At 51.8% G+C, this 21508-nt stretch overlaps 2 protein-coding genes across 2 annotated transcripts in view; both read right to left on the reverse strand.

Annotated features, from left to right (window-relative positions):
• Positions 1-949: 949 nt before the first annotated feature.
• LOC111076895 (alpha-tocopherol transfer protein) lies at positions 950-2939 on the reverse strand. Its single transcript, XM_022370933.2, has 5 exons — positions 2217-2939; positions 1948-2107; positions 1721-1802; positions 1225-1652; positions 950-1149 (listed from the first exon to the last, which is right to left on the reverse strand). Exons 1-5 carry the CDS (start codon positions 2320-2322, stop codon positions 1005-1007), a joined length of 921 nt encoding a protein of 306 aa, XP_022226625.2. The 5' UTR covers positions 2323-2939; the 3' UTR covers positions 950-1004.
• Positions 2940-5858: 2919 nt separating this feature from the next.
• The window catches only part of LOC111076890 (E3 ubiquitin-protein ligase highwire), a 43283-nt gene continuing 27633 nt past the window's right edge, over positions 5859-21508 (reverse strand). Inside the window, 11 exon segments of the mRNA XM_041591938.1 lie at positions 5859-6396; positions 6469-6662; positions 6730-7194; positions 7259-7600; positions 7681-9219; positions 9324-10456; positions 10459-10633; positions 10738-11213; positions 11295-12292; positions 12368-14314; positions 14383-14496. Of these exon segments, the coding sequence (XP_041447872.1) occupies positions 5907-6396; positions 6469-6662; positions 6730-7194; positions 7259-7600; positions 7681-9219; positions 9324-10456; positions 10459-10633; positions 10738-11213; positions 11295-12292; positions 12368-14314; positions 14383-14496 (7873 nt within the window). The 3' untranslated portion in view covers positions 5859-5906.

Consider the following 21508-nt stretch of genomic DNA (forward strand, 5'->3'; position numbering starts at 1 on the left):
GCACAGTTCCACAAGTCATTCTAGTTGTCTATGATGATGTGTGGGCGGGCAGATTCTGTGCAGATTTCTGATTACGAAAGGCAGACTGTGGCAGTACTTCAGCCAGATTCCAGAGAAAGGAAGTGGCAGGCATGCGGATGTGTCGATATGCGCATTATTTGACAAGTGTCCTGCTTTGTCCTCTGTCCTGCTTTTGCTTTTGCTTTGCTGCTGTGGCTGTGGCTGTGACTGCGGTAGGTGCTCCACTTGCACAAATTTCCCCTCTTCACATGGATGTGCGCCAGCTTAGTGCACCGCCACTGAAAGGGAGAGCTTCAAGTGGGTCTCTCAATCCTGACGAGTGGAATTAAGTAAGGTAAGGAGATGCAGCAGCACAGAGAGAGCCACAGGTGTAGGCTTAGGTAAATTGGATAGCAATTCAGAGAGCTATGCAACTATTCTTTCTCTCAGTGCATGCCACACCCTGTGGCCACTCTCTGTGCTGTGCCCCGTTGCCGTGGCTCTCTGTGGACACTTAATTGCATTTGCCAGGCATCCACAGGCATCTCCATATTGATTGAGATTATGTTGCTGCATCAAAACTGAAAATTGTGCGAGTGCCCATTTCGACCACTCCGCCTACTCCGCCTACTCCGCCCACTCCGCCCACTCGTCCTGCCCCAGAACAGCCTAGCCGCAACCGCCGAGTGCACAATGAAAGCTTTCAAGGGGAATTCAATTATGAAAATGGCGTGGGAGAATCGAGGAGCAGCGCAGTCCATTGGCTATGCGTTAATGGAGTGTCACACACACACACACATAGTACATATGTACTGGATATAGCTGGAGCTTTGGTTATAGATTTGCCAGCACATACATGCGAATAATATTTATGTATATTTACAAAGACCCGAGCACAGCTTGGGGGGTGGGGATGTGGCATGAAAACAAACAAAAGTATATATATATATATGTTGTATGGATATGTAGGTTATGTTGTGTAGGTACAGTTGCGCCCTCGGTGGCTAATCAATTTCCAGATTCTTAAGACCATGCGCAACCGAGGCGGCGGTAGATGTGCTGGATCGCCTGTTGCTGCTGCTGTTGCTGCTGTTGGACACCTTCTTGGCCTTGTTCAACTGCCAGTTCTGGCCATCCATCAGATAGTCCCTGAGCGCAGAAGCCAGCGTACAAGTAAGATAGAAAGTGGGGAAAAGACGATGTTGATGGGAGGCGCACACTCACCGCTGCTCCTTGAGCAATTGCATCCACTGTTGCTTCAGTTCGGACATCTTGCCAGCCTGTCCGCCGTACTCCTCCGGCAGCATGGAGCGCGGAAAGTGCTTAAAGGGCGTCTCCGCATTCGGCAAATGGAAGTGAATCAGCTTGAAGACCTCGCTCTTGATGAACGGCTTGACCACGGTGAGCACCTTGTCCAGATAGGAGGGACAGTTCAGCACATGGACCTCCTTTAGCCGCACGGGATGCGCCTCCTGCACGAACTTCATGTACACCCGCAGGGAGCTGAGCACCGTCTTGGTCAGGTGCCGCAGCGTATAGCCGGCCATATCGAAAATGGGTATCTCTCCGTCCGACATTCGCGTGTCGTTCTCCGTGGCAAAGCGGCAGTCGGCCACCATGAAGAAGACCTTGATGCCGGCCGTAAAGTTGAACTGTGTGAAAAGATGGTGCACGAGTTGCAGTCGGAGTGGGTGGCTGTGCTGTGCTGCTTTGGGATTACCTTGTCCGCATCGAAGTCAATCAGTCGGTAAAAGAGCAGCTTATTGTTCTCCGGGGTCAGTCCGGGCAGTGGCACCAGGTCGCTAAGAGAGAGAGAGAGAGAGCGAGAAAGAGAAAGAGGGAGAGCAATGACAGCAGCTAAACCGGTTGTCGGGCTGGGGCATGGGGCTGGGGCATGGGCCTGGGCCTGGGCCTGGATCCATCCCATGCAATTTTGCGAGTACTCACGCCACTTGCAACAGCTGCTGGGAGCTGGCATCCAACGGATCGCGCTCAATGAAGATCTGGGCATGCTTGTTGCGCAGTCCATAATTGTGCTCCATCAGGCGCTGTGTGGCAGCCAAATCGCCTCGCGTTGTGTGCAAAAAGCGGCGCAGCAACGTGCATGCTGCAAGAGACAGAGAAAAGAGAGTGAGGAGAGAGAGGGAGCGAGGGTTAGGGCAAGGAGGCAATTGCGCTGGAAGCCAGTTATGCAACTGATTGCATTTTGCACTCACATATATTCGGCGGTAGCTGCGACTGTGTCTTGGTCCAATCCTGCAGTTCCAGCACTCGCTGTACCATCAGCTGATCCTCATCCTTTTCCTGATTCTTGTGCACCATGTTCCGTTACGTATGTATGTATGTATGTGTATGTAACCAGAGCTGCTCGATCGAAGTTTCGAAGTTTCAAAGTTCTGTGCCGATTCGAAGTTCCGTTTCGCTGGAGAGCACTGGAGAGGGCGCACCTGTGCGACGCTAATTCGCGACTGCAACTGATTTCTGATTGGGTTTCGGTTGGGGGCTTTCCTCAAGTCTCTGGGCTGCTGTCTGCTGGCTCTGCTAACGCTGACGCTGACGCTGCTCTGCTTCGCCACTGCTTACAGTGTGCAGGGCGACGCGGCGGCGGCCCTCTGTTCGAACTCTGTGGATCGAAGCATGGCTGCGCATACATACATACATACATACCAGCATACATACACATGTAAATTAGTATATGTGTGTGTTCGTGTGCCTCTTCAATTCTTCTGTTGATTATTCCCCGTGCGGTGGATTGTGCAACAACTCCTCGTGGTGTCAGAAGGTCAAGCGCCGCCCCCCACCACCCTGTTCTACGTGGGGGCCCTCTCCCTAAGGGCCAGGCCATTTGTGGGAGTGTTTCACAGCCTTTATCGCGACATTGGCAAACAGTTTTCGGCAACTGAACCGCTGCGCTCCACTTGTTATGCTGCCGCTGCCGCCGCCGCCGCTGCTGTCTGCTGGCTGGCTGGCTGGCTGCTCTGGTCTGGTCCGGCGTACGTGTTTCGCAAGTTAAACTATTTAAAAGAAGAAACAAAAACATGAATTAAAACAAAAGCAAAAGAAAAACTGTCAAAAAGAAGAAGCAGCAGCGAAAGCGAACGAAGCAGAGACATCGATACATCGCATTCGTTGTTGCTTTTGCTGTTGTTGTTGCTGTGCAGAACGCGTAGACGACATTAAAAGAAAGAAAGGCTATGTCGACCACATACATACCCTAACCGTTGATTTTTCTATGTAGTTATATGTGGCTATACAATTTTGGTTCTATCTAGTTGCTTCATGCCGAAACTAAAAATTTTGGAGTCTTAGAAAGAGAAAAATATAAAATAAAAGACCCAAAGAATGTACGGAAAGCAATGAATAAATGGCAATAGCGATCCTGAGCAAGAACATATATATCTTTTTGCAGATCGAAGTTGCTTCCCCGCCCTGCCTGGGGTAATACCCTCTGCGTCGCGGTCACGTCTACAACAATGGAGTGTCGTCTTAAGTGGTCGTGGTGGATCGCATTACCATGTTATTTAGCGACCATTTAATGGAGCTGTAAACTGGTCGCACACATGACCTTGAAAACGTGGAACATTGACGCACCGGCGCACCGGCGTACCAGCCACATAACCTCAAATAAATCCGAGACAGGTGTTAAATGACCAATCAAAAAAAAGCTTCAAGTTCCATTCAAATTCGTGAATTTACAGAGTTATGATCATAGTACGCAGCAGACGTTCTTGGCACCAGCGACCTTTGATGAACAAAGTTCAGCTTTTTGCTGCTAAATCATTTGCCAATGCAATTAGCCAAAACACTTAGACGCAGCGGCACTTAATGAAGCCCAGTAACACCCCGCGAATCTTAGCTACTATTCGATCGGATTTGGTCGAAGCCCAAGGGAGCTACATATGTATGTATGGTATGTATTTATACATATATACTTATATTCCGGCAAAGAATATATGACCCACAAAGGTTTTAGAATGTGCAAGCAGCGCAGAAAAACCACTAAAAATAAAGGAAAAAAAAAATGCTGCCTTTTGCTTTATTTTCGTATTCTACACATATGCAGTATTTATCCAAATTATAGATCAGATATACATATAAATATTGAGCCATATGTGTTGTAAGCCCTTTTTTCTACCTCTTTCATGTGACAAATTGGAATGTGGCAACACTGTCGTCCCATTGGCAAATATTCGGCAAATGCCGCACCATAGCAATGTAATGCTGCAACACGCATTACGATATCGGAGATGGTGCTGAGTGCTATGATGGTATGGAGCAAGCAAGCAATCAAGCAACTGTGGACTGTGCTGCATGGTGGATGGGAATGGGAATGGGATGGGAATGGGTCAGCACAAAAACCGCATAATTAAACGCCGACAATTGCGACACACATACTAAACAGTTTCTGTGCAGTCACCCTGCAAATACAATACAATACATACATACAATACATACATATGTACATATAAATTAATTCCCTTTTTGTTAAATTTTGATTTTTTTTGGTTTTTTGCTTTTTTTCTGATTTCAAACTGTTAGTTGTCGTTATATACAATGGCGCCATCTGCCCATGTAGAATGCATGTAATACCAGCAGATGGCGCTGCTTGGGGCCGTGTCGTCTACGACTGTTCCATTTTGAATGCCAACTGGCGTCCTGCAGCAGTCCAGGAGTCCAATCCGCCACGATCCGCCCGACCCATCCTCATATCCAGAGGAGTGTCAGGAGCACACACAAACGTCGAAGTACCAAATAAAAATCTGCCAAAGATTTGTACATTCAGAATTGATTTTAATTTTGCATCTGTTGCTTGCCACATGCAGAATACGCTCGTAAATACATTCAGAATAAATATATAATATATATTTGTATTTATTTATTTATTTCCATTAATTTATAATATATGCCGCAAAAGGTGCGTGGAGGAGTGGACAGGGAGGAGGTGGGGAGGAGGGGGAGCATAGGGTTCAAAATTCATTTGAGGGTAAGGTGTAGGAGTAGGAGCAGGAGAATTCTGTACACACCTCTCTCTCTCTCCCACACGCATTTCTCTAACTCTCTCTCTCTTTCTCTCTCTCTCGTTCTCCGTTTTTGTTTTTCCTCCGAATCAGTGAAAAAGAATATAAAGTTTCAATTTCGTTGGACAATTTTGAGTATTAGAAATAATATTGCATGGAAATATTGTAACCATTTTCCGCTATACTCTCATACCGCTCGCTATCCATTATCCATTATCCATTAACCATTAACCATTTATCCAGTATCCGTATTATTCGCTAACTCCTAACCGTAATATGCTATCCTAGATAATATCAATTCAGCGGATTCGAAAATCCGTCTTCGAATCCGTATCCGTATCCGTCTCTGCTTCAAAGTCTGTGTTCCGCATACAACTCTGGTTAACCGTCTTGATGATCCATTTCCATGTCCGTTCCATGTCCGTTCCATTCCGTTCAGTTCCGTTCCGTTGCGTTTGTTTATTTTTGCTCATTCATATTTTGGTTAGTTTGCTATCAGAGGGGTTTCAGTTTCTGTTCTAAGTTTGATTATGACCATCCCATATCCCATAGTTAATATCATTTTCTATCCGGTATGCAGATGTGACTCCGTGTCCCGGTTCCATATCCATGTCCGTGTTTTTTTTTAATTGTCATTCCTTTATATGTAGACACCAATATCTGGATAATTATTGGGTAGGGGCGTGGGGGAGCTATATGGGCGATTATGGGGGGGTGGCTACGATCCAACGTCATCTACAAATATGTCTGGGAGTCATCCTCCAGGCCAGTGCACCAATAACCGGGCGACTCTGTCTCGGAGTCATCCGAATCCTCGTACTCCAGTGAGTCTGGCTCTTGCTCTGGCTCTTGCTCTGGCTCTGGATCGGACTCAATATTTGTCCGTGGCTAAAATGTTTGGGCATTGCGGCAAACGCCACAGCCCAGGGCGAACTCCTCGCCGGTGGGCGGATGCATTACGTGCAGCGGGCACTCATCGCCCAGCAGCTGCTTGGCCTTGGGCCCGGCGGGGCACTGGGGCAGCTTGATCTTCGGTATGTTGGTCAGCCGCTGGAAATCGTCGTGACAGGTGTCGCAAAAGTGTGTCGTGCCAAAGCAGAAGAACACCGCCACCGAGCAGCAGTAGCGGCACTTGTACTCGAGGAAATCGGTGCCGTGCTTGGGGCACATCTGGGCGCGTGCCACATCCGAACAGCCGCCGCACACCAGCTCCTCAGGATCGAACTTCTCGCCGATTTCCGCATCGCAGCGTGCCTCGCCGCCATAGTAGGCCTTCTGGCACTTGAAGCACACGTAGTACGCATAGCGATCCATGGCCAGTTGTGTCACATTCACGTCCTTGCTTTCCGTGTCCTTGACCACGCCCTCGTACTTGATGCTGCAATGATTCGAGGTAATGAAAATACTGATTGGAATGTGGGGCATGGGGCATGGGGCATGGGCTACGCACCGCATGAGCGCCTTGCGCTTCACATCCTGCTTGAGGGCATTGATGGGCTTCAGTATGTCGGCCAGCAGCGGATGATGGATATCCGCCTTACAGATGGGGCACAATGAGAAGCCAAATGTGATGCGTGGGCCGCTCCAGCGTTTCTCCAGCACCGCCTTGCAGCAATGAAAGTGGAACACGTGCCCGCACTCCAGCTGCAAACAAGAAAGGAGATCGATTAGGGATTTTTGTAGGGGTGCGGTGCGCGGTGGATACACCTACATGTATGGAGGGGGCACAGGAGACGGCCTCCACGAAGCATATCATGCACATATCATCCGCATCCTGTGTGAGCTTCGGATCGTGCTGCTCCTCGGCCAGCTCGTTCTCCCGCGCATGGCACACGTGCTGCAGGCAGGGCAGACACTTCTCCTCGCCCACCACACCGCCGCATGCATGGCCGCAGGGCTTCGTTTTGAGGCATGAATTGGCCGCATACTCCTGACACTGCGCATCCGCGCACACATTGCCGATCTCCAGCAGGCCCGAGTTGCCGGTGAGGCCGCAGAAGCGGCATCTGCCCACCGCCTCCTGCGGCCCCGAGATGATCGTGTGGCTGCCATCGCGGAACTCGACCATGGCCTTGAGCGTCTTGGAATCGGCCAGGGCCAGCAGCCAAAAGAGTTTCGTGCGGCCACACGATTCATGCAGCTCCACGCGTATGGCCTCCTCCTCCTCTTTGCATACCTGGAATCAGAAGGGGGGATTTGGATTAGGACTGGGGACTGGAAATTCAATGGATTGGACCCACCGTTCGCTTGTGCGCTCGCGTCTTGCGATTGAGATGCAGGAAGCGATCGCAGTCACCGCAAAGGGAGCCGCATGTCTCGCACTGTATGATGGCCGCCGTCTCGCCATCATCGTGATTGGTGCACATGGGTCGGGTGTCGCACACCTTCGACCACTGCCCCGACGACAGCTTCTCCACATGGTCGCGCTCGAGCACACACAGGCTGGCCAGCGCCAGCCACAGTGTAGCCGTTTTGGTGCAGTGCTCCGGCGTGCGATAGATCTCCTCGAGTCGCGTCAGATTCAGCACGGACTCGGCAATGGCCGCCTTGGTCGTCTGCGACCACTTCTCGCTCAGTTTGCCCTGCAGAATCAAGTGGAGCGGAGGGGTTAGGGTTAAGAAAAGTCTCAGAGAGAGGCAATCATCGCTCGATTCACACTTACGCTGGCCAGATCGCGGATGAGGCCAATAATGCTCTCCGCTTGCTTGGTGGAGATGATGCCGTTGAGGAACCAGCGCTGGTTGAGATTCCGCTTGGACTCCTTTCTGGGCGGGGCTGCCAGCTCGAACTGGAACGGATCGCCCACGCTGCCAGCGCCAGCGCCAGCGGACGTGCCCGGCAGCTGTGCCTCTCCTGTGGGTGGGCGCGAGCGCAGCTGCTGAACGGACAGGTCCAGGGAACTGCAGAGCCTCACAAAGGCCGGTGTCTTCTCCTGTTGTCCCTGCTTCTGCTGGGCTTGGCCTGATCCGCCTGATCCGCTCGATCCTCCTGCTGCACCGCCGCCTGCCGTTGCCGCTGTGGTCTTCACTTTGATCTGCAGCTGCAGGGATTTGGCAATCACGGCCAGGAATATGTCCAGCAGCCCCAGTCGGCTCATATCGAAGTCGCTGCCGCTCTGATGCGCGATGCTGTAGTCGGCCGGTGGCAGCCGCTGCACGCCCAGCAGATCCGCAAAGCTCTCCGGCGATATCTCGGGCAGTATGCGACGCAGCAAGGCCGTCACCTGACGCTGCACACGATCGCTGCCGGTGTGCAGCAGTCCCAAGAGGTCGCGCAGCAGCCCGTGCTGCTGCGACAGATAGGAGCGACCCACAGCGCTGCCGGATAGGGCCAGCACCATGCTCAGCATCTCGAAGCAGTAGGTGTCCGGGGCCCGGCTACGCTCCGAGCTGCTCTCGCTGCTGCCAGCTGCAGCCTGCTGCTGCTGTTGCTGCTGCAGTGGGGGCCCCGGCAGAGCCGCGGCAGCCGCCTCCATGGGATTCCTGAGGTCGTGGGCGAGATTGGCCAGCTCCCAGTCCTCTTTGGCGCGCAGCGCCTCCCGGCGAATGGCGTGCACAATGTGCACAATCACCTGCTTCTGCAGGTGCGAGAGTTTGCTGCGCGAGAACAGGATGCCGACCATGTGCTCGCGCAGGTCGAGGGAATCGGCCAGCAGGGAGCTGCCACCGGCACCGCCAGCGCCACCGCCACTGACGCCAGCGGGGCCAGGCACCTCCGGTGGCGGCTCCTCACTGCTGCGCACCGCATTCACATTGCTGATCAGCTTGCCAAAGACCTGGCCGGTGATCAGGCGAAAGACGCGCAGGGTCTCCGCCTCGCAGATCTGCTGCTGGATGTGCGGCGCATAACTATGCCGCAGATAGGGCTTCAGTTCGCTACCAAACGGTTCATCCAGACCCAGGCCCAGACCCAGGCCCATGCCCATACCCATGCCCAGGCGCATGCTCTCGCCGAGCGTCTGAAACTGAGCCGGACCCGGCTGTCCCTGCTGATTCTGGATGGGCAGTCCCAGCAGCTTGATCTGGCGCACGCGCAGCGTGTTCTCGGGTCCGTGCAGCTCCAGCCGGAAATGGGTGTAGCTCTCGTCATTGATCTTCGCCGAGATCCAGGTGCAGGCCTTCGAGTCGACATCCACCGACTTGATCAGATTCGTATCGCCCAGCGATTGGCCCGCATAGAAGCCCACATTGAGCACTTTGTTCTGTGTAAATGGAAATGGCATTAATCTCTAGTCCTGTGCTCTGTGCTCTGTGGCTTGTGCCCTGTGGCCTGTGGCCTGTCCATCCGCCCATTTCTCTCACTCACCTGAATATCGCGACTGTTGTCGATGTGGACGAGCAGGAAGCGGCAGGCGTATGTCAGCCTGATGAGGGACACTTCAATGATTTTCACCTTGTTGCGATCCTCCTCGTCGCTCTCCCAGAACGTCTCCGTGGAGTTGTCCGTGAGGGACTCGGCCATCGCTGGCCGCGACGACACAGCAATGTCGAACATGCCTGCCAGATCCGTGTAGCAGACAACCCGGCCACCGGGTCCGGCCCCAGCACCGGTACCGGAACCGGAACCGGCACCAGAGCCGCCCGATGTGGCATTCAACTGCAGCTGATTGTGCTCGACATCGCAGTGGGACTCGGACTTGAGCAGCAGCAGCGTGGACACGGCCATCGCATCGTTCTGCTCGTCCGACTTGGACAGGATCTTGGAGATGTTGCCAAAGACATGGGAGCTGTGCAGGAACTGATGGTCGGCCTGCCGGAAACGTATGCCAAAGCACTGGATGGCCACGCGCTGCAGCGGCGATCCTGGCGGCAGGTGGAGCGTCAGATCCGCCACCGACTGCAGCAGCACATGCAGCGACTGGGTGATCAGGTGGGCAAAGCGGCCACTGATCTGGGTGTAGGCTGCCGGGTGCTCCAGCGCCATGTCCGGTGACTCCTCGTATCGGCCGTCCGGCAGATGGGTGACGGCCGTCTCCAGCGAGCTGACGAACCACCACATCAGATCGTGCAGACAAACGCCCTGGGTGACGCTGCGCAGCAGCCAGTTGAGTGCCTGCAGCGAGTAGCTGCGGCACACGGAGATCCTCAGGCTGCGCCGCATGGCCGCCCGCAGTCGTTCCAGCTCGTGTTTTTGCGTAATGAATGCCATGGCCGGTCGGGACAGCAGCGAGCTGCTTGCACCGCCTGCTCCGCCCTGCTCTGGCCCCGGACTGATTGCCGGGGCATCGCCCTCTGCTGCGGCGGCGGCGGCGGCCGATGTGGAGGTCTGTAGGACAGTGACGCTGGCCAGCAGCTTGTGCGGCACCAGACGCCGCAAATGCTCCGACGGATAGCAGATGAGCCTGGCGCCTTCGCTCTCGCTGCTCAAGTTATTCCTTCGCCTGTACACCACCTTTGGCGGTGTATCCTGCTGCTGTGGCGCCTGCTGCTGCTGCTGTTGTGCTGCTGCTGCGGTGCCTGCGTTGCCTGCTGTACCAGCGAGGCCCAGCCCTGGCCCATGGAGTAGCTGCGATGGAACTTGGACACAGCGCCAGCGGCGGCTGCACTCGTGCCCGGTGCCATGCCCATGTCGTAGTTGTTGGGATCGCACGACTCGTACGATATTTCAGACAGCGGCTGTTCAGGCAGGCAACCAAAACAAAAGAAAAGGTCTCCAATTAGCAACATTTCGTTGGATGCTGGCAGCTGGCGGCTGGATGCTGGCTGCGGGCGACACTTACCCTATCGAAGGCATTCTCGTTGGGTCCCAGGCCGAACATCTCGTAGGGCGGCTCCTCGTGCCCCGCCGTGCCGAGGCACTCCAGACACGCAAAACTGTCGGGTGCCAGCCACAGGTTGTCCGGCGCCGTCGGCGGTCCACCCACAAAGCTCTTGCGGAAGGCACCGCCAATGCCCGCTGGACAGAACTTGGGGCCGCCACTGAGTCGGGCCATGCGACTGTTGCGACTGGTGCTGGGCTTCAGATCGGCAACGCCCAACGGATGATGATGATGCTGATGCTCAATGACCACCGGCATGGCCATGGACTGGGGCGAACGCTTTGCTAGAATGCTGTTGCTGCTGCTGTTGCTGCTGCTGGCAGAGCTGAAGCTGGAGCACAGCTCCAGCAGAAAGGTGGCATTCTCACGCATTGTGGTGTAGACCTCCGCATTGGCAATCAATGTGGATCTCACGCCAAACAGATTGAGGACATTATCTGGCAAGCAGAAGGAGAAGGAGAAAGGGAAATCTTAGTCAGGTATGGGTGGGGGGGGGTTGGACGTTGCCCACTACTCACCCTCCGCGGAATTGGCCTCCTGGCCGCGTGCCACACTATTGATGTTGTTGGTGCTGCGGCAGCTGGCCAGATACCTGTCCCGGCACGTGTCGCACATGAGGAACCACGAGGAGGCGCCCTTGCCGCCCTCGCCACAATTGCCCGCCCAGCCCTCGCAGAATATGCCCACGGAATTGTAGCCCTTGCCCTTGGCCGACTTGCCGCAGCCCGGATGGGCGATCCGCATGTGGTACGTGACGGGCATCGGCAGGAACAGCTCACAGATCTCGCACCAGCTGCCGTCGTCCTTCTTCTTGCGCTTCGTCTTCTTGCCCTCTTTATCGCTCGCACCCGCTCCCCCCTGATCCATGTGGTGTCCGGCCCCCATCTTGCCGCCCTCCTTTGGCTCATGGCCATGCCCGTGGCCGTGCCCATCCATGTGGTGGATGGGCGAGAGCAGGCGCGGCTGTCGCGGCTGTTCGAGGCCATTCGTCTGGACGATCTGCACGCAGCCGGAGCAGATTTGCTCCCACAGATAGACCAGACAGCGCAGTGCCGGCGGCAGCACGCTGACCACCTCCGGCAGCGCCTGCAGCTTCTGCTGCTGCTGCCCGTCTCGGGGTGGCTGCTGCTGCTGATCCTCGCCGCCAGCGGGCGGGGACATGTTCTTGCGATGCTTGCTGCGATTGTGCAGCGAGCTGTTGCCGCTCTTGGTGAGCGTCTCCAGTGTGGAGGGTCGTATGTTCAGGTAGTGGCCCGCATTGGCCACCTCCACCGAGTGCCGCTGCTGGGCCTTCTGCTCACGGGAGAGCTGCAGCCGCGCGTCGCCCGTCTCGCCACGGCGCGTCACCACAGTGGCCCCCTCCTTGGGCAGGCCGGGATGGAACTTGAGGAAGCTGGCGCAGGCCATGGCATCGTGGACGACGCCCTCGTGCCACAGCAGTGCCGCGAACACGGCCCGAATGCTCTCCGCAAACGACGGGGGCATGGCCCGCTTAATGGGTCCCATGGTGTTCCGCCTCGAGCCCGATGATCCGCCGCAGCCTGAACCCGAGGACGATGCCGATGCGGAAGCTGCTGAAGCTGCTGCTGACGCTGCTGCCGCTGAAGCCGATGCTGTGGCTGCTGCCGATGTGGAGGCCAGCTGGAGTTCGCTCTGCTGTTCCGTGCCCGTCGTCGTTGTGGTGATCTGCAGCAGACTGAGATCATCCTCCAGGCCGGAGACCACCTCCTGGACGGCAGCGGCTGCAGCGGCCGCCGCCACCCCGGCCACCGTTCGACGGGGCGTGTGCTTGGGCGTCGACAGCAGTGCCGCCGTTTGGCTGGCGGTGTAGTTGGGACGCCGCATGCTGGCCAAATTGAACTCCGGCTCCGGCTCCTGCTCCTGCTGCTGCTCCTGCTGTTGCTCCTGCTGCTGACTGCTGCTGCGATTGCCATTTCCCCGCATCGATGGGCATGGCGAACCGGAGGGCGAGGGCGCAGGCTCCTGTCCCATGGCCCGCACCATCTCGCGTACAGAGACGCCCGCATGGGGCGGGGGCGGTGACTGTGAAAACGATGCATCCATGTGGCTGGGCTCGTGGGCCTGTGCCTGTGCCTGGGGCTGGGCTCCCTCGATGGCATCGCCTTTGAACCATTTTTGTAGGGCCTGAAGCCTGATGGCACCGCCACCGACAACGCCGGCAATGGCGGAGCCGAGATTGGCGGGCAGAAGCTCCGTGGCCGCCACCGCCGAGGAGGAGGACGACGACGACGCTGCCGCTCCCGCCAGCTCCGGCTCCGGCCCCGATTCGGGTACGGGTACGGGCGGAGGTGCAACCGCAGAGGCAGACGCAGACGCAGCCGCAGCCGCTCCTGCCAGTTCTGGCTGCAATTCAGCCTCCACCTCCACATCCTGGTCTGGCTCTGGCTCCATTTGCTGCACCCTTTCGCGCTGCTCTCTCTCTCGCTCGCGCTCCCTTTCACGTTCCATTTCCCTCTCGCGCTCCCTCTCGCGTTCGCGTTGACGCTCCCGCTTGGTGGGGAACAGAAAGGGATTCGTGTTGACGGGACCGCCCAAGAATCTGCGCTGGACAACGGGCGACTTGGGCAGCACGGGGCTCGGTGGGGGACTGTGCTCGGGCTCCGGCTCGGGGCTGGGCTCGCCACTGCAGCCGCCACCGGTGGTGGGACTGGCTGGCGCCACGGCACCAGCATCCTTGGCATCCAGCACCGGCTGCAGCAGCACCTTGGCCAGATGCTGGTTGAACTGCAGGCACCAGGCCTCCGTCGGATACCAGCCCATGGTGCAGTGCTGCCGTATCGACTCTGTGGAGAGCCGCAGCCAGATGCCGTCGTCGTTCTCGATCTCATCGATGAACGAGATGATGCCGCCCAGCCGCACCACGCCCACCTGCTCCGACTGCAGCGTCGGATGGGAGCGGATCCGCAGGCCGGCGCTGTGGCGCACCTGAAAGCGTCGCAGCTTGCTGGGCGCCTGGGGGCGGCGCGTCGTGCTGCTCCTCTGGGTGGGCGGGGGCAGAACGCCCTCCTTCACCTCGACGCGGTAGACCTCCTCCAGATGGATGCCGTCGATGATGACGGCCAGGCAGTAGCCGCCAACGGAATTGGGCGTCCACTGGACACTGAAGGTGCCATCCTCCATGTCGCGGGCGCTGAGCGTGTCCGTGGAGCGCGTCTGCACGGGGCTGGAGTAGCGCAGCTCCTCGAACGAGTAGTTCGTGAAGGGCTTCATGAAGGTGATGGCCTTGAAGCACATCCGCTCCTTGGTGGTCACTTCGTAGTTGAAACGCGGCGGCGGCGCCATGCCGCCCAGGCACGCGTCCGTCACCGTGGAGGCGCAGGAGGCGCGACGCATGCGCAGGATATTGGCAGCACCCACGCCGCCCGGTCCATGGGGACCCGGTCCCGTCGGTATGGCCTTGATCTCCACCTTTAGCTCGGGCACGAGGACAGCATCTCCGTACTGATCGCGTATGGTGATGGTCACCTGGGTGGGCCAGCCGTAGCGCAGTGGCTCCGTAATTGGATTCATTTCGCATCTGCAAATGGCAATGTATTGGAATTCCCTTTTGCACTAGAGATTTGTGGGGGGGACTTGTCTACTCACTTGTTGGGATCCAGGCGGGACTCTGGCTGCAGCCAGGCCGCCAGTCGGGCACCCGACGAGCCGGGTGCACCGCTGATAAAGTCCTTGAGGAATTGCCGTTCATTGGATTGTGATCTGCAAATTAGAGGAAGCGATTTGAAAATTATTATCCCAGCAGACACATTAATGGCTGAAGATAAGGATGAAGATAAAGATAGAGATATGTAAAATCCCAACAAAACTTATCTAGAAATAAGAATTTCCAGAAGCCCAATCCCACATCAGGTGGCAAATCCGCCAAAAGATAGCGACCGAACCATTCCTTATCGTGTACGACGAAGATAAGTCCACAAACAACTTTGAACAGTGGATCAACGTGAAGGCTGTCCCACCTAAGTGTCAGCCACAATCAGTGCAAAATTACAAAGACTTTTAGGTGTTTTTCTATAAGAAATTACCCGCTGAAACGTATGTACATACATACATGTGTACATTTGTATGTACAATCGATTGGTTCGTCATCTAATATATGCATGTAGATAACGCACATGAACTGCTACTAATACATATTGTGGTAGCCGAGCAACTAAAATTAGTATTAATTATATTTATCATCAGCATATTATCATCCATACAATAAAAATGATTGCCGAAGGGCCCTACTACGGCAAAAGAAAGAGTTATGTACATATGTATCTATGTATGTACAGTATAACGTCGTGGCCTGTGATCGGCGTTTAATAAAACTCCACTGAATCATTGTTTTATTAATCATTAACCATTCCGTAGACAAAATAAAGTCATTAACTCAAAAATGTACTTACAAAAAAATGCATTCTCTTGCTCTCTCTCTCTGTTTTGTCTCTTTTGATCCTCACTCATGGGGGAGTCCCTCGGCACCTTGGGGGTGCACCTCTCAATCCACAGACCGATTCAAATCCATTTCCAATCCAATCAGAATCGCAGCATCAAAGCTGGAACACCGGCTGCCTCCTCTCCTCTCCCCTACCCAATCATGTCGAGCCCTTCCCATCACATTGACCTGCTGCCCTTCGATAAAGCCGAAGAGCGGAAGGAGAGGAGCACGTAGGGGACAGAGGGCGAGCGCGACGGGCCGGGACGCATACCGAACGCACGTTCGGCTATCGCTCGCCCCAGCGGGCGGTGCGGTGCGATGCGGTGCGGTGCGATGCCCGATGCTTTTTTTTCTGCCTGCGGTTGGCTACATATGTACATATGTGTGCGTGAGTCAGTGCAATGCGTAAGCAACAGGCACAGACATGTGCGAGAACCTTTCCAGCAATGCACTCACATGCACGTAACGCGAAAGATAAGATAAACGAAACTGGGGCTAGATTTTTGTGAGTAAAGCGCGACCTGGAAGGGATTGGAAGGAGGTACACCTCCAACCAACACGGGTGCCGGTGCCAGATGATTTTATAAGAACTTTATCGATTGCATGCATACATACATATGTATGTACCTATGTATGTACATATGTAAATGAGTGTTAAAAACCTTTCGGTGAGCAATGTTATGTATCAGTAATTTTCTGCAAGATTTCCTTACTATCTTTGTATAGTGAAGTGAAGTGGGCACGTGCATGAGTATGTGCTGATAACACATATGATGCACATTTGTACATACCTATGTATGTACATATGTAAATATGTGTTAAAAACCTTTCGGTGAGCAATCAATCTCTGAATCAAATCGTAGTCCAAGTCCCACATTTTAAAAAGCTTCAGAAATATGAGTGTACCTGCATACATATGTATGTATGTATGTATGTACGTAGTACATATGTAAGTCTTCGTTAAGAATTAAAACCGTGATTGTTATGTATCAGTAATTTTCTGCAAGATTTCCTTACTATCTTTGTATAGTGAAGTAAAGTGGGCATGTGCAAGTGCATGTGCTGATAACACATATGATGCACAGTTGTATGTACATATGTACATATATTAAACCTTTATGAACACTTTCATTTGCAAAGTTATCTGACTGCAGTGTCCTACAGGTTCTGATCATTATATCATTATTATTATTATCAGTGCTCTACAGGATCTGTGATCCATTATATCATGGGATGCAGTCATATTTGGAAGAGAGTGGAAGAGTGTTTAGTGCGGACATCCAACATCCCAATCCCAGTAAGGCACTTCAAAACCATTTAGGGAATCGAATGAATGGGGGAGGAGGTTTAGGTTGGAATAGAAACAAACAAAAGTGCTGACATACACACACACACACATACACACGTACATTTACATAAAAAGCAAATAAAACAAAACCAAAAAACAAAAAAATACAAATACAAATGAAATGGAATTGAAAATGGGAATCGGAATGGGAATGGGGGGCCAGCGAAGTTTTCCAACGAAAATGATAATGTCAGGGCTCCAGCCGCCTTGCCAGCTCCACAACACCACCACCGCCGCGCGCGCATGTCAGAGGGAGATACAAACAGCATGGGCAAGGCAATGCCAACCCTGCGCTTCACTGGCCCAAGGTAGTTAGAGAGAGAGGGGTAAGGGGGCAACACAAATAGCAACAACATGAACAAAGGAAAGCAGCAAACCAAGTGTTGCCGCAGCCTACCTGTGGGAAAACACGTTTCCACTGAAACTCCAAGCGCCCCCTTCCCTGTCCAACACATACCGCTTAACCCATTCAGCAGCTCCTGGCCAAACCCCACCCCTCCCCCCCTTAACGGGCACGCACTCACACGAATGGAAATAGAGCGCAGCGGTGGGTGCAGGGAAATAAGTTGGAGTTGAGGCGGCCCGTGCTTATCAACAGGTAGGTAAGGCAGGGCAGTCTCTCGCCTGCTATTTTGTTGCCTGCTCTGTCTCTCTTAGTGCATATGTGCAACATATCTATATATAGGTATATTTGGGATGCAGAATACAACTCTTTCATAAAGCCCATACCTTCTACATAATGTACCTTGCAGTTGAGAGTGTACCAACTGTTCGTGGGGGACAGCGGAAAGTCGAGTAATATGTGGAGTGTGAGTAGTGTGTGTGTGTGTGTGTGTGTTTGTGTGTGCTCCCTGTTTGCAATGTCATCGTTCAATTCATTCATACCAATTCATTTTTATCGTAGCATGAAATGCGGAAGAGAGTTTTGACTTGATAAAACAACAGAGAGAGAGAGAGAGATAGTAGAAAAGAGAGCCGCCTCATAGCGCAGTGCATGTCGTTCGTGTATGCATGTGTATGTGTGCGACATTCGTCAATTCATTTATCGCTCAATGTTAAACCCCCCCCCCCCCCAACCACCAAAAATGAAACAAAACAAGAAAGGAAGCGCGGCTTTGGATATCGAAGCTTTTGATACCGTTGCAGATCAATCGTTCATATGGCAGCTATGCGATATATAGGATTGATCCGATACATATGTAAGTATATACATTATATAAATATACTTCTTGCTAACCCCAAGGAAAAAGTTATCATCGAAGCCTACAGACAGGCAGGTGGGGTATAATACCCTCTCCAGGGGTATGTTTACAAACCAGAGGAAGGGAGTCGCTAGATTCGGCAATTGCTGCCAGGAGCAACAACAACAGCAACCAAATCACCGTTCGATCCAATGATATAATAATTGAGTGGAAGGGAGACAGACAGCATTGCATTTAAGTGCCCGCATCTCTCTCCCTCGCAACGATCTATGCCCTGTGTCGCCCTGCGGGCCGGCGTCGGCACTCTCTCAACTTCCGCTTGCATCCCCCATGCCATCCGTGCGTCGTGTGTCCGTGCTGGCATCCAAATTGAACGCAAATTGATTTGTTGCCTACCAAGCTACGGTACGGGAGGGGAGGGGGGGAGCAAGAGGAAGCATTTTCATTCAATGCAACTTAAAACTCAGCTTGGCTCTCTCTCTCTCTCTTTATCCCTCCATTTGGCTCACCCTCTCCACCCGCTGACCGTAATGACGGCAATTAAATTTTCTTATGTCTCTCTCCCACGGGCAAACCAATTAGATGTGCCTACCCTCTCGCTCCAGCCACAGCAAGAGACTGGCAGAAAAGCTTCGCTTCTCGATGTGTGTGTAAGTTATAGTGGGGGAGGGCGTAGACGGGGACCTGTACATACAGTGTGCAAAAAACCAAACAAATCTCTTACATACATGTATGACATACATATGTATGTATGTTATTCAAAATTCGTTTGCAATCAAAATGTTTGTACAAAGATTAAAAAAAATTGAAGATAATCGAAATATCAAGTGTTTATGTGGAATTTTTGTATGTAGATAATAAATGCGCTTTACGAATGCAAAGACTTGAATATATTTTACACATACATACATATGTACATAGATACATAAACATACAATTTTTTATATGAAACCCCCAAGAAGATTGTCTACTATATAGCATTTTTAAATTATAACATAAAATAAATAAATACCTTTCCGGCGTTAAAGATCGACTAAAAGTCAATTTTCCATTTACTCGACTTAAATTTAATTGCATTCGCTGTGTCACTTTGTCACTTTCTTAACGCCCAACAATAATCTCCCCTCCCCACCCCCTCTTGCATTGTGAATCATTTGAAGAACTATTCCAGCTGAATCTTCGGGCATGTGTGTGCGCGCATTTTTCAATGCTAAATTGCTTATAAATAGCAATTACTTTAGTGAATAACAAATTTGTGTATACATAAAGTGGCTAACGATTTTTAATATGTATTGACTCTGAATCTCTGGTTTATCTCCCAGTGCTGGCGGTGTTGCCTTTTCTTACAGAATGGTATATGGGAGACAGAAGAAAGAATGGTTCAGCTGATTTAATTTATCTAGAGCGCCGCTCCCCTCTTCCCCACGGATAGCCGATCAGCTGTGTCCGCTTGTCTCTCATCTCATAAAAACCACCAAGAAAGAGAGAATAAAATGGGAATGGACGCACAAGGTATATTCATTAGAAGGTAAGTCACTCTCTGTGGGTCACGCGGCAGATGCAATGTACTCTTTAATGTAAATGCTAATAGAATTATTCTGATGTAATAGACCAGTTACAGTGCTGCGCTTTTTCTATCGATATCTTGATGTTTTCATCTACGGGCACAGTCGTCTACGAAAAACTCTCATCTTAAAGAATCTACAAGTCTACATTTTTTCTCTCGCTCTCTCTCTCTCTCTGCCGTATGCTTTTTGAATGTGGAAAATAACTGAGTTGTCGAAACCTTGATTAATATACCTTGGCTCAGTGGCAACGAAGAGCAGCTGAGAGCACCAGACTCTACCGCCAGAGTGTAGTAGTCCTAGTCGCACTGGCAGTCCAGCGATCATTCCTCAAACGGAACTCGAATCGAAAATAACGTACGACGTGCACGGTGCGGAAAAGCGGTGGCAATTTTTTTTTTATCCGTTATAGATCGCGACTCTACAATTTTTTGTTTTTTTTTTGTGCTGTTTCTTTTTCTGTGTGTGTGCTAAAATATTTCCGTGGATGACAGCGGCTGCGGCCCGTTAATATGTATTTTAGTGCGGTGTCTTAGATCGCAAGAAGAGACCGTTTTTCGCTGCAGCCCCCAAAAGCGGAGAAACAGAGACAGAGAGAGAGAGAGATAAAAGCGTTCTCAATTGCCAAAGAAAAACGACAGTGCTAAAAGAAGAAAAAATAATAATAAACCCAAAAAAAGAGGAGAACAAACGCCCTCTTCGCGGATCAAAAACCAAAAATATTGTCTTTCAAGAAAGAAAAAAAAACGGGGAAAATGTCTGGGAAATCGACGATGCTCTGTCTGATTCTTGTCACTCTTTCGCCTTTCCTGTGTCATGTTGAAGCCTGGGGTACACCACGGTACGGCCGATTGCCCATCGCCGCCTATTCCGGATCCAGGTCCGCCTGGAATCCCGCTCCCGACAGCCTTATCACTGAGGTGCTGGGAGAGGATATCTGTAATCATTGTTACTGCCTAAGGAATATAGTGACATGCGATTTCAAGCAAAATCGAACGGTGAGTAAGAGTTACATATGTATTTGTACACATGCCCATATGTAAATATATATACATACATATGTGTGTATGGAATGGGCGGGTATTTGCAGAAAAGTGTGTGGTGGGCAGGCCTGCCGACTAATTTGTAGCTTTTTGCTAAAAACGAAACATGCTGCGCCATGCACAAGTAGCTTTATTTTCAACAGTTAATTGCAAAAGTAAACAACGAACCCGAAGGACAAAGACAGAACAAAGAAAAAGTCAAAGCAAAACGGGGCAGCGACGACGTTTACTGCGAATAGGCAGGCGGCAGGGCATTCAGTAATGGAGTGAGCCAATCGGACAAGATAATACACGTCTTCTCTTGCAAATACGATATTTTGATTTGTCGTGTTTTTTCGTAGTCATTAGTTGGCGTTTGGATATTTAATTTTTCCAACTGTTTTCAAGCAGTACAATATTACTCCCGAATTACAAATGTCTCCCATTTACTATTTTAATACTATTTATCTTTGAGAGTTTGGTGGCCGAATTGGTCATGCTTTCGGGTCATTTCATATGAATATTCAAATATTGCCTTGTAGAAAATTGTTTTGGGAATTGGAATTTTAGTTTGGATTTCAAAACGAAAGTTACGGATGTTCTTGGATTTCTCTTCTGCCAATTCGAATTTAAACAAAATTTCTGATTAATAAACATGTGGAATGGACTGCCTGGACAGGTCCCATTACTCCTCCTCTTCGACCTCCTCCCCTGGATCGGGGAATGTAAACAAAAACTTCAAAACAGAGAATGGGGGAAATGAATGAAAGAACCGAAAAAAATAACCGAAAGAAGGTGGTCGGTCGGACGGTTTGTCGGGTTGGTCCGCTCTCTGCTCTCTCGCGTTTCAACCAGTTGAACAGGTTATGCTAATTAATTACGGTTACAAAGAAAACGAGAACAAGAATGTGTGTGCGCCTGTACGACAGTAAGAGAGCTAGACAGAGAGGGAGAGAGAGAGAGAGACAAGTGCAAGTGATTGCAAAAATGGATTTATGGCAGAACAAAGATACTTCTCTAGTATAAGAAATATGTATACACATACACATACACATAAATACATACATGTATCTTATATGGCTATTGCTTTAGTTTGCTTTCGGCATTTCTTCTGGAATCACGATGCCGCTCCCCGCCACAAAGCGGATGTGGGC

This window comes from Drosophila obscura, unplaced genomic scaffold (assembly GCF_018151105.1).
Source record: "Drosophila obscura isolate BZ-5 IFL unplaced genomic scaffold, ASM1815110v1 contig_165, whole genome shotgun sequence".
Taxonomy (NCBI): Eukaryota; Metazoa; Arthropoda; class Insecta; order Diptera; family Drosophilidae; genus Drosophila; species Drosophila obscura.

Coding starts and splice junctions, on each gene's coding strand:
- LOC111076895 (XM_022370933.2), bottom strand. CDS start 2,322: ATGGTGCACAAGAATCAGGAAAAGGATGAGGATCAGCTGATGGTACAG. Junction 1,803..1,947: donor CAGCAGCTGTTGCAAGTGGC/GTGAGTACTCGC, acceptor TCTCTCTCTTAG/CGACCTGGTGCCACTGCCCG. Junction 1,653..1,720: donor TTGACTTCGATGCGGACAAG/GTAATCCCAAAG, acceptor CTTTTCACACAG/TTCAACTTTACGGCCGGCAT.